Source organism: Suricata suricatta, chromosome 10, assembly GCF_006229205.1.
Source record: "Suricata suricatta isolate VVHF042 chromosome 10, meerkat_22Aug2017_6uvM2_HiC, whole genome shotgun sequence".
Lineage (NCBI taxonomy): Eukaryota > Metazoa > Chordata > Mammalia > Carnivora > Herpestidae > Suricata > Suricata suricatta.
This window is the reverse complement of record NC_043709.1, coordinates 4,555,721-4,569,501: the sequence shown is the minus strand read 5'-3', so window position 1 is coordinate 4,569,501 and position 13,781 is coordinate 4,555,721. Positions and strand designations below refer to the sequence as shown.

General features: G+C 61.1%; 1 protein-coding gene across 1 annotated transcript in view; it reads right to left on the bottom strand.

The window, feature by feature from the left end:
• The window catches only part of SHISAL1 (shisa like 1), a 45,097-nt gene that overhangs the window by 6,095 nt on the left and 25,221 nt on the right, over nt 1-13,781 (bottom strand). The window contains exons 2-4 of the mRNA XM_029954096.1: nt 13,443-13,538; nt 9,846-10,059; nt 1-225 (exon numbers count right to left, since the gene is read on the bottom strand). Of these exons, the coding sequence (XP_029809956.1) occupies nt 1-225; nt 9,846-10,059; nt 13,443-13,538 (535 nt within the window). The remainder of the gene's footprint in view (nt 226-9,845; nt 10,060-13,442; nt 13,539-13,781) is intronic.

The window sequence follows — 13,781 nt, the reverse complement described above, 5'->3', positions numbered from 1 at the left end:
GGGGGAGGCTGGGGCTGCGGGGCGGGCTGCCCTGGCCGCGGGGGCCGGGCGGGGTTGCCCCACCGCCGGGGGTCCTGTTTCATCCATCGTCCGTGGATGCCCCACCGCGCCAGGTACACCTTGCAAATGTCGTAGTTCATCGCCGAGTAATACAAAAGATCCAGGACCAGCAGCATCACCACGAAGAAGCCGTAGATCCACACGCCCAGCAAGGCGGTGTAATTGCTGGGGGGAAACGGAGACAGACGCTGAGGGCAGAGGTGGCAACGGCCCCTCGGCAGAGTTAGCCCGCGGGGCTCCTTCGGGGTCCCGGAGAGGGGGGGTCACAGCGCGTCCTGGCTCCCCTCCTCACGCCCCCCTCCACTTTCCTCTCCTCCAGTGGCCTGTTCGCCTCCTCCTAGATCCTCGGAACCCACTCCTCCGTGCCCTGCCCCCCCGGCCCCCCACGGGGCATCACCCCCAGGATCCTTGTGTGGGCAAGGTTCCCAGGGGGCCCCGCACTGCGAGGGGCCTTGGAGAGGCCTTCACCCTCATGTCTCCCCCACACGGGTACTGCCCTTGGACCCGCCAGCTGGCTCCGGAGGGGGGGGGGTTCCCTGCTTGCCTGCCCCAGGGCCTTTGTGTATGCTGTTCCCACCTCCTGCCTCCTCCAGCCCTCCCTACCTCACTGGACTCAGGGCAAATGCAGGACAAGCCGACCTAACTTCCTGGCTCTCGGCATCCACACCGGGCCGCCTCACACGCCAGGTGCTGTGGGGCACGCAGCAGGGGCACCCCTCCCCTGGGAAGCCCCGCTCCTTCAGGCTGCACCCTCTTTCCCTTCCTCACGAGTCCCAGGAGCAGACGTGGGCTCAGCCCCTCTCCCCGCGCCCCACACAGCGCTCTGCCCCCTCCCGCTCCCCCAAGCACCGCACACTGTGTGTGATCAGGGCTCTCTGGGTCCCTGGACAAGGTTTCTCTTGCTCGTCCGCCCCTATTTCCCCTGCTGAGGGCTGCCTCACCATCCGGGAGCAGAAGTGAGGGCGAGCCTGACTCCCGCTTGCCCTCCTGGACTCTGCTTCCCCCAGGAAGCCTTCCAGACATGCTGCCCCCCTCCCATGGCTGGGCCACACCCTTCCTCCGACCCACGGTCTGAGTGCCCGTCAAACCGAGCCCCCACCACCCGGGATGGAGCTGTCTGGGTCTCTCTGTGCCCCACCCCCAGGCCGGGGTCAGAGTGCCCCCTGGGTGCCCAGGGAGGGCGGTTTCCTGGGCTGGGGCTGCTGTGCTCCCAACTGTGCTCGCCAGGGACAGCGGCTGTGTAATGGGACTGATTTATTAATCCCTCCCACCCCGCCTCCGTCTGCTCCCTGCTGTGCGCATCTGTTCAGGTGGGTGAGCGCTGGCGGGTTGGGCGGGGGGCAGAGAGGAGGAGCACCGAAGAGAAGCAGAGCCACTGTCCCGCCTCGCTGCCCCTCCCCCAGCTCCGGCCCAGGCAGGGCCCCGGGGTGTCCTGGGTCCTCGCGGCAGGTCCCCCCGGGCGCTGCCTGAGGCTGGAGGGCACAGGTCTGGAGCCAGGAGACCTGGTTCTGTCTTCAGGTTCCTCCTCGGCCCAGCTTTGCTGTGTGGCCTGGGAGAAGCCCTGAGTGTCTCTGGGCCCTGGACAGATGGTCTCAGCTCACCCCACCCAGCCGTGGCCTCAGCAGCGAATGGGGGGCCGCTGCCCTCTGACTCTTGGGGCCACGGATGCTCACTTTTGCTCATATGCGCTCTTTGCCTGGAAAGCCTTCTGTCCCGTTTGCTTAGCCAGCTTTTCCCCCTGAAGATTTGGTTTGGGTGCTTGGAGGCCCCTCAAGCAGGAGCTCTCTGGGTATTGGAGCACTCAGCTTGGAGCAGGCACTGGTAAGTGCTCAGGGCTTGGTATCTGCTTGAGGTTGTGGGGGGTGGGGTGACATGCACGTCTGTATCTCGGCCACCCTGCTTCCCTTGTGTGCCCCCTTCCATCCACCACCTCCATGAGCCTGCAGCAGCCTCGGGGGCTTGTTCATGCTAGGGTGTGAATGACTGACAGCCAGGCCCCAAGCTGCCTCACTTCATGGGAAGCCAGCCTCGCCTGGGTACATCTGGTCGTGGAATTTCTGTACAAGAGCAGAGCCTGGCAGCCCCCGCCAGCTGAGGCAGGAGCCCTGGGGTGGACGTCCGTGTGGACGAGTGGACGGAGGCGGAGGGCCTGGCTGCAGCCTCCGGCCTCCTGCTCCCCCAGCTCCCCGCAGCCCCAGCGCGTCGCTCCAAGCATCAGGCTTTTCCTTAGTGGTTCCCATGGCAGCAGCCTCGGGCCGAGGGAGGGGAGTGGCAGGGGGAGGCAGGCCCAGCTGCTTACAGATGCTGCCCCTGCAGAGAAGGAGACCAGGATGCAGGGGGGCGGGGGGGGGGTGCTGCAGCTGGGCCTGAGCCAGCAGGGCTGCGAAATAATAGCCAGGACGGACGCAGCAGCCGGGCACCTCCCTCTGGCGCTCTGCGCGGTGGCCAGCTCGGCGCTAACACGGAAGGAAGCATTACTACTGCCATCACCAACCCCATTTTATAGATGGGAAACTGAGGCTCAGCAGAGTGAAGAGACTCATCTACGATCTCATGGCCATTAAGTGCAGAGCCAGGATTTGAACCCAGAAGTCTAGCCCCAGAGCACGCATTCCTAACCATGGCTCCATGCTGTCTGGTTCCCAGGGCAGACAAGTCACCTCAAGGCCTCTGTCTATGCCTGGAACTCACTCCCTACCTTCCTGTGCACCCATGTCTCAGCTCAGCTATCTCCTCCTGGAAGGAAGCCAGCTCTTCCTCCAGGAAGCCTTCCTGGATGTCCTGTTAGACCCAACCCCTCCCTTGGGCTCCCAAAGTCACTGGGTTTCCCCAAACACACTGTGTTGTCTTGGCTGTTTTGTGGGACTGCGGGCCCCTCCAGCTCACAGCTCTGACACACATCAGATGCCATGGTGAGCCGGTGACAACGGTGACCTTGATCTGTAACCAGCTTCCTCACTAGATCTCACCTTCTCGCTGCACAGTCGCTGACAGTTAATACAGAACCGTGAGTGGACGTCCAGACCAGGCACCAGTCCAGCTGTAGAGGCGAAGTCACTGGCCGGCCGGGAAGGGGCCGCCCTGGGACCCAGACCCAGGTCCGTCTAACCCCAGGGCGTGCCGAATCATGGGAAAACCCCAGGGTCCTGTCTGGATGTCCGGGGAGGGATTTCCCACAATCGCCTGGCGGGAGCACTCCGCGTGGCTCGCCCTGTGTCCGGAACTGGGGACAGATGCCGGTCCCCCCTGGAGGACCCCGCACCCCAGAGTATCACTGGCTCTGTGTGTGTGGGTGCCGCTGTCCTGCAGGCCTCTGCACTGGCTGCTCCGATGGGCACGGGGGGACGGGGAGTGGTGGCCTGAGCCCCCACCCCGCCCTCCCCCGCTCAGAGAAAGAACGGGCGCACCTGCGGAGATGCGCCTTCCCTGACTTCACGGCAAGGGTGCCGGTGTCGGAGGTGGAGGCTGGAAAGCCCGGGCCACGATGGCACCCCCGCGCAGCTCTCCTGCCTTCCTCATGCCCGGCCGTCTGGAAGCATTCTGGGTTTTGTTTTGTTTTGTTTTAATTTAATTTAAGAAATGTAATTTGGAAATTAATTCCTCCCAGACGCAGGGGCCTCTGCCGGGTGCGCAGAGGCTCCGAAAGGGCACGAGGTGAACCGGACGCTGTTCTGGCACCATGTGAAACCAGCCGCAGCCGCAGAGCCGATTTTCAGCGCCGTCGGGGCTGTTCACGGACTCAGATTCTCTTGGTGTGTCCTAAGCGATAGACGAAAACCCAGAGGGACGTCACAGGACACTCACTGGTCCCAGGGGCAGGTCCGTCTGCAGGAGGACGTCTCCGCTCAGGACGGGGAGGCGAGCTGCCCGGGCCAGCGGGGCAGGAAGGTACCGGCGGCAGGGCTCCGGGTCGGGCCGGCCCTGGCTGGGACATGGCCGACGGGCCGTCGGCCGACCTCAGCTAGGCCACCTGAGCCCGGAGCCCACTCACCAGGTGGCCTGTGGGTCCGTGTGACAAGCTGATAGCGCTGGTGACTACAGTCCTGGCCCGAGAGGCCCGGCCTGCATGGATTCAAAGCCCAGCTCTGCACCTCTCTGCCTCGGTGATCTGGGGACATACTTTCCTCATCTGTAAAGTGGAGGTCACAGTGCCCCTCCTTGGTGGCGGTGGTGTTTGTGAGGCTTCCTGAGACCACCGGGGCCTAGAGGGGAAAGGACCCAGTGAGTGCTGGGCACACAGGAATGCTCAATAGATCTGGGCCCAGAGAGGCCAAGCGACAGGCCTGAGGTCACACAGCAGGGTTGAGGCTGCCCCTCTTGGTGGAGAAGCACGGGCCCTGGACCAGGGGAGCCAAGTCTGCTGCTATCAAAACGCTCACTGGCCTTCCTGCCCCGCTGCCAACAGGCTCAGCCAAATGACGCGCTCTGGCCGATCAAGTGTCAGCCGAAGTGTCACTGCTACTTCTGATCAGAAGTCTGAGGACCACCTCATGGTTTTGCTGGCGTCTTTCCCCTCAGCCACGGGGACATCCTGTCCCAGATGGAATGTGCGCCATCGGCCTGGGTCACAGAACGCTCCACGCACAGAGCCACAGGTGGCCTGGAAGCCATGGAATGTGAGCCCCAGATCGGCCTCAGGGTCTCGAGCCGTGGGGACTTACTTCCGGGATGCCCATTTCCTCAGCATAACTGAGCCCGGATGGCAGGTTCACCTGTGCACACCTGCACTGTCCCCCATGCGCTGTGTGGCTCCAGGCCAGTGTCACCCTCTCTGAGCCTCAGCCCTGCTGTGGGGGGGCCAGTGGGACCTTCTTCACAGATAACACCTCCACGTGGATCAAAGGGGCTAGTGTGAGCCCCTCACGTCACTTCGGTCCCCCCCCCCCCGCCCTGGTCAGCGGAGTGTATTCAGATGATTCTAGAACCTCTCTGGCCTTTACAAGGCTGCCGGTGTGTATGTAGGCTTTACATCGAACTGGGCTCGATGGGGTTGAGCAGCTGACAAGAACATCTGGACGCATCTGCCGGCTCTCAGGGCGCCACGAGCGTCAGAACCGTGAGGACCGTGACGTGAGGCCCGCAGGACAGGCCCCAGGGCCCCGGGGAGCCCCGTCCGCAGGCCCCGGGGAAAGGAAAGCTGGGGGAAGGGGAGAGGTTTCACGTGTGGCCAAGTGGGGAGCGAGAATCCCTCCACTCCACCCTCAGTGACCGCAGAGGACCCCTCTGCCTTCCCGGGGCCCCCCTCTGGCAGCCCACGGGCCTGGTGAAGGAACACCCGCTCCCGGCACAGGACTCTGCCCCAGGCCACTTCTGTCCCCAGGGAGGGCTGACCGCTGACCCCGAGGGCCCACCCTGCCCCGGGCCCCGGGCAGATGTCCCCCCGCACCCCCACAGGCTCAGGGCCCCGAGAGCCTGAGCCACCTGGCCCGGAGGGCGTGCGGTCCCCGTCTCCTGAACCCCAGGGGCCTCTGCCCGCGTGGTGGGAAGTGGCACCTCACCGCGGCCACGGACTCGGCCAGGCTGCCTCCCTCGCTCTGCCTGCCTCTCCACCAGAACCCAAACAAACCGTTCTGCTCCCCCAGAAAAACACAAATAATAAGTCATCAGAGCCGCGCTCCTCTTCCCTGTCACCAGCCCTCCGCCCGCTGATCCGCTGGCCGGGTGGGCGAGGGGTGGGCGAGTGCCAGGCAGCCCTGGCTGCTAACGGACCGCACGTCTTCATAAAGCCCCGGCAGGGTCCTGGCCGCCCGGGGCCATGCAGACGGGCGGGGGCTTGCGGCCTGGGCCTGGGAACAGAGGTCTGGCCTGTCCCCAGCATCAGACAAGTCCAGCTTTCCAAGGACCGGTGACCATGACAAGGGCCCCGGCGTCCCTCCGGCCTTGACTGTGGCTGGACCCGGGGACCCCTTCCTCTTTTTCTCAGAGTAGCCATGAAGGCAGCCACTATGAACGAAACCGCACAGGCACCCTGACCAAAGGGTCAGGGCCCAGAGGGCAGGACAGGCCCAGAGGTGGCCACCAGCTGCTCCCCTTCACGACCGTCCGGGGCCGACCCCTCTCTGCTGCAGGCCTCCCCGGACCCAAGGCCCTGGTCTAGCCCCCTGGGCTCCAGTCCCTGAGCTTGGGCGGCTGCGCGGGGGCCTCCAGGGCCTCTGAGCTGAGCTCTGGATGGTGGCGGCCTCCCTCCTCCGCCGGGCCCTGGTCTTGCCCAGGCCCCCGTCGTGGCTTCTGTGGTGTCCCCGGTCTCTGTCCCAAGCACCATCCATGAGTACAGACCCCGCTTGAAGCCCTCAGGAGAGAGCCCGCAGTCCCCTCCGCCCGCACCCTCCCCCCTGCCCAGCCCCCACTGCCCTCCCCAAGGCCCCCCTTGCATTTGACACTCAGCCCTGCCTGGAAATGCTCCTTCCTCTAGACCACGTGGCTCCCACTTTCTTAGCAACTTCTGGAAGCGGGGAAACCCAGCCCCAGGCTCAAGATGACTTGGACGGTCCAGCCTGGGTGAGGGGCAGGGCCCGGCCACTCCGGGCCAGGGCGCTCTCGGGGCCTCCGCCCACAAGTGTGCGAGGGTCAGGGTCGGGGGAGCTGGGCGGAGGAAAACAAGAAGGACCCCCTCCGGACCCGGCGTGGCTCCTGCCCCTGGAGCAGGCAGGTCACACCACCTCTCCATGCCTCGCCCTCCCCGTGTGCGACGCGGCCTCAGGCCGGTGGGCGCCCTCGGTGACGGGACCTGCCCCAGTCTTCACCACAGCAAGCGGGCCCCACGGCGCTGAAACGCGGATGCTGTGGAAATGTGCAGATTATAGAAACCTGTGGGCTTCAGGACGAGGCTCCCAGACGCCCGCCGCCAGAGCCTTGGAGAGGCCGGCGCGCCTTGCCAAGCCTCTGGGATCCATCTGGCTTTCGGCCGGCAACGGCAGCACCGGGGGGTCCTAACCCCAGCGCCGGCACCGCCCCCTCTCCCTCGGGGAGTCAGTCTGTGGTCTCATAAGAGGCTTGGGTCAGATTCCAGGGCCGACGCCAGCCCTGTGATGGACAGGACTTGTTGAACGACTTCACACAGAGAATTATTCTAAGGCCTGAGCAGATGGCGAGATATTCAGGGGAAGCACCCGTGCGTTTGAGGAAGGAAGGGCTGGGGAGCCGGCCTCGGCGGGAGGAGGGGGGTTGGCCGGTCGTCAAGGAGTCTGCATCTCCCGCCTGACCACAGGGAAGAGATTTCCCCGGAGCGATCACAGCACACGGCAAAGCGTTCAAGCCCCGACACCAGACAGAGAGACTGGGGCTCGGACCTTCCCCCCACACACTGTGGTTCCATAGTCACTCAAGAAACCCCCCTTGCAAGTGGATGTGTCCTTACCATGAAGAAAATATAGCCGGCCTCGGGCTTCTCGGGAAAAATACCAGAAGCATCCCAATTAATAGCAGGGACGAGATCAGAATGCCTGGTAGCTCTCAAGAAGGTTTTAGAGGTGTTAGCCAATGCGACTGGGCAAGAAAAAGGGAGACACAAAAACTGGAAAGCGGATGAAATGATCACTGTTGGCAAATAGCATAATTGGAAACAAGAGAATCAACTGGAACAGTATGACAAAGACAGGGAATTTCTGTAAGGGGGCTGAGTATAAAATTCATACACTTTTATTCATTTGTTTTGCGAGAGAGTGAGCAGGAGTGGGGGAGGGGCAGAGGGAGAGGAGGAGAATCTGAAGCAGGTGCCACGCTCGGGGCAGAGCCCAACGTGGGGCTCGATCTCACGACAGTGAGGTCATGAGCCAAAATCAAGAGCCAGACACTCAACCGACTGACCCACCCCGGGCACCCCTACCATTCACGCAGAGAAACTATTAGGCTCTGTCATCTAAATGAGTCAGTTGGAAGATGTAATGAAAGACTCAGCATAAAAAAGTAAGTAGGAATCAAGGCAAAAGACACGCATACGATATCCATGAAGATAATTCCAAGATGCCATGAAAGAAAACTTGAACAACTGGAAAGACACACAGATCTTCCTCAGCTGAGGATGTGGTTAAGTCCCAGGAAGCCCGCTGCAAGCCGAAAATATCATAAGGACTCCCTGCATTTACTCCACCCAACCCCCCAAACGCCGCAGCTTCGGAACATTCCGGTCCGCCTGCCGCTGGGCGGTCACCTACCACAAAGCCTTGTGTGATAATCGAGGGCAGACTATGCCGTGTGATTTAGTGAATGCTGCACCGAAAGTGAAGAAGCAGAAGTGTCACAGGTACAGAATCGTGTAAGTGTGTTGGACGCTGAGCCCCATGGTTGCTTAGCCAACTGGAAGCGTCAGCTCACTGCTGCCGCCCAGCCGGACAAACAAGGCTGGCCGGACACCGCAAGCCCAGGATGAGATCAAAATTCAAAGTAGGAGTTCTTCCGAATGCGTCCTGCTCTCTCACCCTAGGGAGGCTGAAAACTGCTAAGTTGAATCATCTTAAGTCAGAGGCCACCTGTACTCTGCTCTTGGATTCAATATCATGGAATGTCCATTCTCTGTGGATTAACCTATGAATGCAACATGACTTCAGGAAAAAATGCTAAGGAGGGGAGGAAGACGACACGAGCTACTTCCAAAGTTCATATGGAAAAAAGAGCTGGGGGAAGACATATCAAAGGCCACAGTAGTTAACACAGTGAGACACTAGTGTCTGGATACACCAACAAGAGCCATGAGAAAGTATCACAATCTAGATGCTCAAATCTATATATTTTAGTATATAAGTTTGACATTTACATCAGTGGGGAAAGATGGGCAATTCAGTGAATGGTGTTGGGACAGCTGGCCGCCTATTTGGAAAAAAATGATAACGTTGCTATTCCTACCTCAGAACTTACATCCAAATAAATTCCTAACAGATCAAAGATCTGAAGGTCAAAAAAAAAAATTAAAACATAAGAAAAAGTAAAAGAAAAACATAAGGCGATACTTATGATCTCCGAGTTGGGAGAGACTGTCTGTCTGAGACAAAACTCAGAAGAAGACACAAAAGAAAAGAAATGGATCCAATTTGATTCTATAACAACTAAAAATTAAGCATCAGATAAAAGCATCACAAATTCAAAGATACTTTGAGAAAATATTTGCAACTTGTCATATTTCTTTCATATATAAAGAGTTCCTGTAAATCAATAAGAAATAAAGCCCCCCCCCCCAAATCAATGGGACATGCGAAGGACAGAGGCAGCTGGCTCACAGTAAAAGAGGTATACACGACTCTCACACGTGTGGAAAGATGCTTGGTTCTTTCACTCACGGTAAGAGAAACACATGTTGTTTCAGCCCGCACGCCTTTACCTAGCACATTCCCACTGCCTTTCTGCTGGGTAAATTTCTCTATACTCTCGGTCCCTTCCGTTAAGGCCTTGGTCTCTTGTGATTAAACCACCTTGAGGAAAGGGGCTGTGTGGGGTTCATCTCTGGGTCAGGACTGTGGATCAATATTTATTTGTTGTGCGAAGAAATAACGAAGGAAGGAAGGTGGATCCCAGACCCAAGCCCCCTCCATGCCTCAAAGCCTCCACACCCTTGACATCATTTAACTTCAGCAGCAGCCCTGGGAGCTGGGGGAGGGAGGGAGGGATCTGGGAGCCGTAGGTATGATGTGCCCATTTCTCAGAAGAGAAGGCTAAAGTCAGATAGGCTGGCCGACCTGTCACCTGAAGACTTTCCCAGACTCCTCCGGGCCCCACCCCCATTCTGTCTGGTGAGCCGCCCGCCCCCCAGGGCGTGGGGTGTTGGAGCGGCGCGGCCCCAGCCGGGTACTCACTTGTGGGTGTAGCCCTCGGGACCGGCCGTGAGGTTCGCCTGCATCACCGCCTGGAACTCGGTCTCGTTGCAGCAGTATTTGAACACCGTGTTGTTATGGTGACAGCAGAGCACGAAGGTTTTGTTGTCCGAGAGCCGGGGGCAGTGGAAGCCGAAGTGATAGTGGCCCTTGTGGTCCGTGTACGGCTCGCAGACGCGGAAATGCGCAGACAGAACTGGAAAACAGAGTCACCGGGCTCAGCGGGGGCTTCCCGGGGAGTCCATCAGGACGGGGCGCCCGGTCAGCCTGTTCTAGGCTGCCGCTAGCCTCCTCCCGCCCCAGGAAGGCGTTACGCTCCAGTGTGAACCTCACCACTGCCAGGAGGCTGGCTCTGGGCTGCTGCCATGTCCCAGGCCTCCCTTGACGCCAGCCCTGCTTACACTGTGTCCCCCAGTCTGGGGGCTCCTTGCAGGCAGGGCTGCACCTGAAGCCTCATGGGCTCTGCATCCAGCAGGCCCTCAATGCGGACACATTAACTGAGTGCCTCCTATGCACTTCGTACACTCTTATCTCGTTTAACCCACTTGGCCATCCCACTTTACAGATGGAAAAACTGAGGCTCGGTGGTCTACAGTGGTCTGCCTGAGCTGGTAAGAGGTGGTAGAGGGAATCCAACTCAGGGCTGCCTGGGTCTGAGGTCCAGCCCTCTCCACTCCCCCACTCCCATCACTGGCTTTAACAAACTCTCCTACCCTCGGGGCTGGTGGCAAGCCTGCCAAGGAAGCTGGGGTGCAGGAGCGCCAGGCTCCCCTGTGGGAGGAAACAGCATCTCATCTATACCATGGTTTCTGCTAAGCCGGTGCCCTAGACCCGGAGGTCCCCAAGAGCCTGCCTTGGCCGCAGCCCCCCGTCTCACGGTCCCGGAGCTGCCCTGGCTCTGGGCCCCATCCCCCGGCTCAAGGAGAGAGAATAGGGATTCAGCCACAGAGGCTGCTGCAAGCCCAGGACGGTATTTACCCGTCCAGCCGCCGAAGCTGACGAACAGGAGAGAAAAGCCTAAGCACACAGAACAATGGAAAAAACCTGGAGCCCGCTGTCTCCGGCTTAATTAGTATCTTCATAAAAGGGATCGCTGTATCTAGTTTGTATCGCTGAAAAGGGGCTTCTCGGGCGGGGTACATTTCTCCAACCACAAAGCTGCTGGTTTTGCAAAGCTCTGTCTCTGCTAAGAGGTAATCAGACCGCGGCCCACACAGCGCCGTGCGCCCGCCCGGGGCTGCAGGGAGGGGGGTCCCAGCTGGGTGGCTGTGCCGGCCAGTGGGCGGACGGGCCTCGGGAGCTGGGGTGCCAGGGCTGGCTTGGAGTGGCCCCGTGAAATCCTGGTGCCCGCAGTACAGCACCCTCTTTCGTGGGGCTGGGGTCATGGCCCCCTCTCCGTGGGGATGTGGCCCCCGGGGTCTCAGGAGTCAGGGGAGACACCCCCTCAGGCCCCCTGCTCAGCTTTGACCTTGGGAAACAGAAGACCCTCCTATGGGGAGACAGGGGGGACATGGGGCATCCTTAGTGGGGCGTGCACCATCTCATTGACTCTCATGTACTCCCATTGTACAGAGTAGAAGACTGAGGCTCAGAGCAGTGATCTCCAAGTGTGGACCCTGACCTGCCGCGTCTGCATTCCCTGGGGCTGTGTCACCAGTGCAGTTCTCCGGCCTGCAGCAGACCTTCTGAATGGGAAGCGCTGGGGTGAGGCAGGCCCTGCAGGGGAGCTGATGGGCACTGGTTCGGGACCCCGTGGCCCCAAGGATGGATGCCCGTCTGTGAGGGTGAGGCGGGAAGGGTCCCCGTCCGGACAGGTGAGGACGCTCAGGGAGGGAAGGGATGGACAGAGAGATGGCCCTTGAACTGGGCTTCAGGGGACCCCACTGTGCCAAGGTGGGGTGGGGAGGGAGGCTGGGCAGGGCGCGGGGGGGTCCCCCGGGGTCACCCTGGCTGCCAGCCGCCACAGAGGGTCAGGGCCACCGTTTTGCCATTTGGCAAAGACAGGGAGGCCACCGAGGGGGCCGGGACAGCCGGGTCTGACACACAGGGTCCCCACGCCGTTGTGGCCTCTCTGTGCCCCCCCCCCCCACACGTGGGAGACTGCTGGTGTCCCGCACGGTTTTTGGTTTTTGTTTTCAATGTTAATTTCTTTATTTTGAAAAAGAAAGTGTGAGCGGGGGAGGGGAAGGGCGGGAGGGGAGACTGAGAATCCTGAGCAGGCTCCGCACCGTCAGCGCAGGGCCCGATGTGGGGCTCGAACTCACGGACTGTGGGATCACGAGTGAGCTGACGGAGCCGCCGGGCGCCCCCAAGGAGGGATTTGTGGCTTTGCTCCGAGCAGGGAGTGTGAGGGCGTCAAACCGGGCGGTGCCTTCCGGCTTCCGGGCTCAGCGCGGCTGTGCCTGGGGCCCGAGGACAGAGGGACCCTCTGAGGAGGCCGGTGGGTCCTGAGGCACCAGGACAACCAGTCCAGGTCGAGAGGGGGCACCAAGGGGACAGTGAAGCCGACAGCGCGTCCTTGTCTGTCTGGGCCAACCTGGCCCTCATCTAACAGCTGTGTGAGGGCGTGGCCTTGGGCAGCTCACGGTCCTTTGAACCTCAGTTTCCTCATCTGTAAAATGGGAGAGGACTTCCTTCTGTCTCCGGGTCACAGTGCGGACCAGATGAGCTGACGCACAGAAAAGGGGCCAGGGAGGAGCTTGCCAGCAGTGGTCCCCAGAGCCTCGGCCTGGCATTGGCTGTGCTGTCCTGGGAGCCCCCAGCCCCTGGCCTCCAGCCCCCAGGGCCTTTCAAGGCCTCCTTCTGCACCAGGCCCTCAACAAGGGGTCAAGGGCAGGAGGCTGGTGTCAACAGTTCTGCCAGAGTGACAGGGCGTGAGGAGGCACCATACACGAATGAACGAACAAAAGAGACAGCAGAGATAGAGACGGAGATGAAGGGAGACACAGAGAGACAGAGAGAGATACAGAGAAGGAGACAGAGAGGGGGAGAAAGCAACAGAGATGGAGGGAGACAGAGACAGGGGGAGCCGGAGCAGGCACCTTGCTCAGGGCTAACCCAGCCACCGCTGCTGTCAGGAGGCAGGGCGGGCTTCTCCGGTCCGTCAGCTCTGGTTGGGGCACAGCCAAAGGGCTTGCTTTATGCCCGGCTTTGTACACAGGGGTGTGAGAGCCCCCCAGCCGGTGCCCAGGAGGGGGTCGGGTGCTCAAGGTGGGTTAGAAGCCCAGCCCCAGGACTAGCGGTCACCTCCGGCTAGCCAGCTCAGCTCTAAGCCTCAGTTTCCTCATCCATACAATGGGATGACTGCAACATTCAGACTCGACTTTCAGGGGTCGGCAGAGAACCATGGGGAGATCTCTCCCAGGGGGGCCACCGCTAAGCCCCCAGGCCCCGGAGTGGCAGGCACACGGGGCACCGCACACCGTTGGTGCCTGGCGCTGAACGTTAGCTCCCCGCCAGGGGGACGCCAGCGCATGAGGGGCACCTCCCTGCCTGTCTCCGGAGCCCCGGCCGGGCCACGCTGACCCAGGAAGGGGCCGCCCGCCCCCCGTCCCCGCCGGGCACCCGCGGAAGTTCTACCTGCAGAAATCAGCAGCGAGAGGACAGCGAGCACATTCAAGGACTGCTGGCCACAACTGGTCATCATTCGGCTGGCATCGATCCTCCGAGAGCCACCTGCTTAACGAGACGGGAGAGGCCGGTGTGGGCGGCTGGCCTGCGGGAGTGACCCGCTGCGGACGCCGGGGGGCGGGCCGGGAAGCGTGTGCGCGCGAGCAGGAGCCGCAGGCCGGGGATGATGGAAGCGCCACCATCCAATTTCCTTTCTGGAATGAACGGCCTCCCCCAGCAGTCAACCGTCACCTCCTTTTCTTTTCACGGCGAAATGAGACTTAATCAAAGACGGACGGGTGGCTCAGG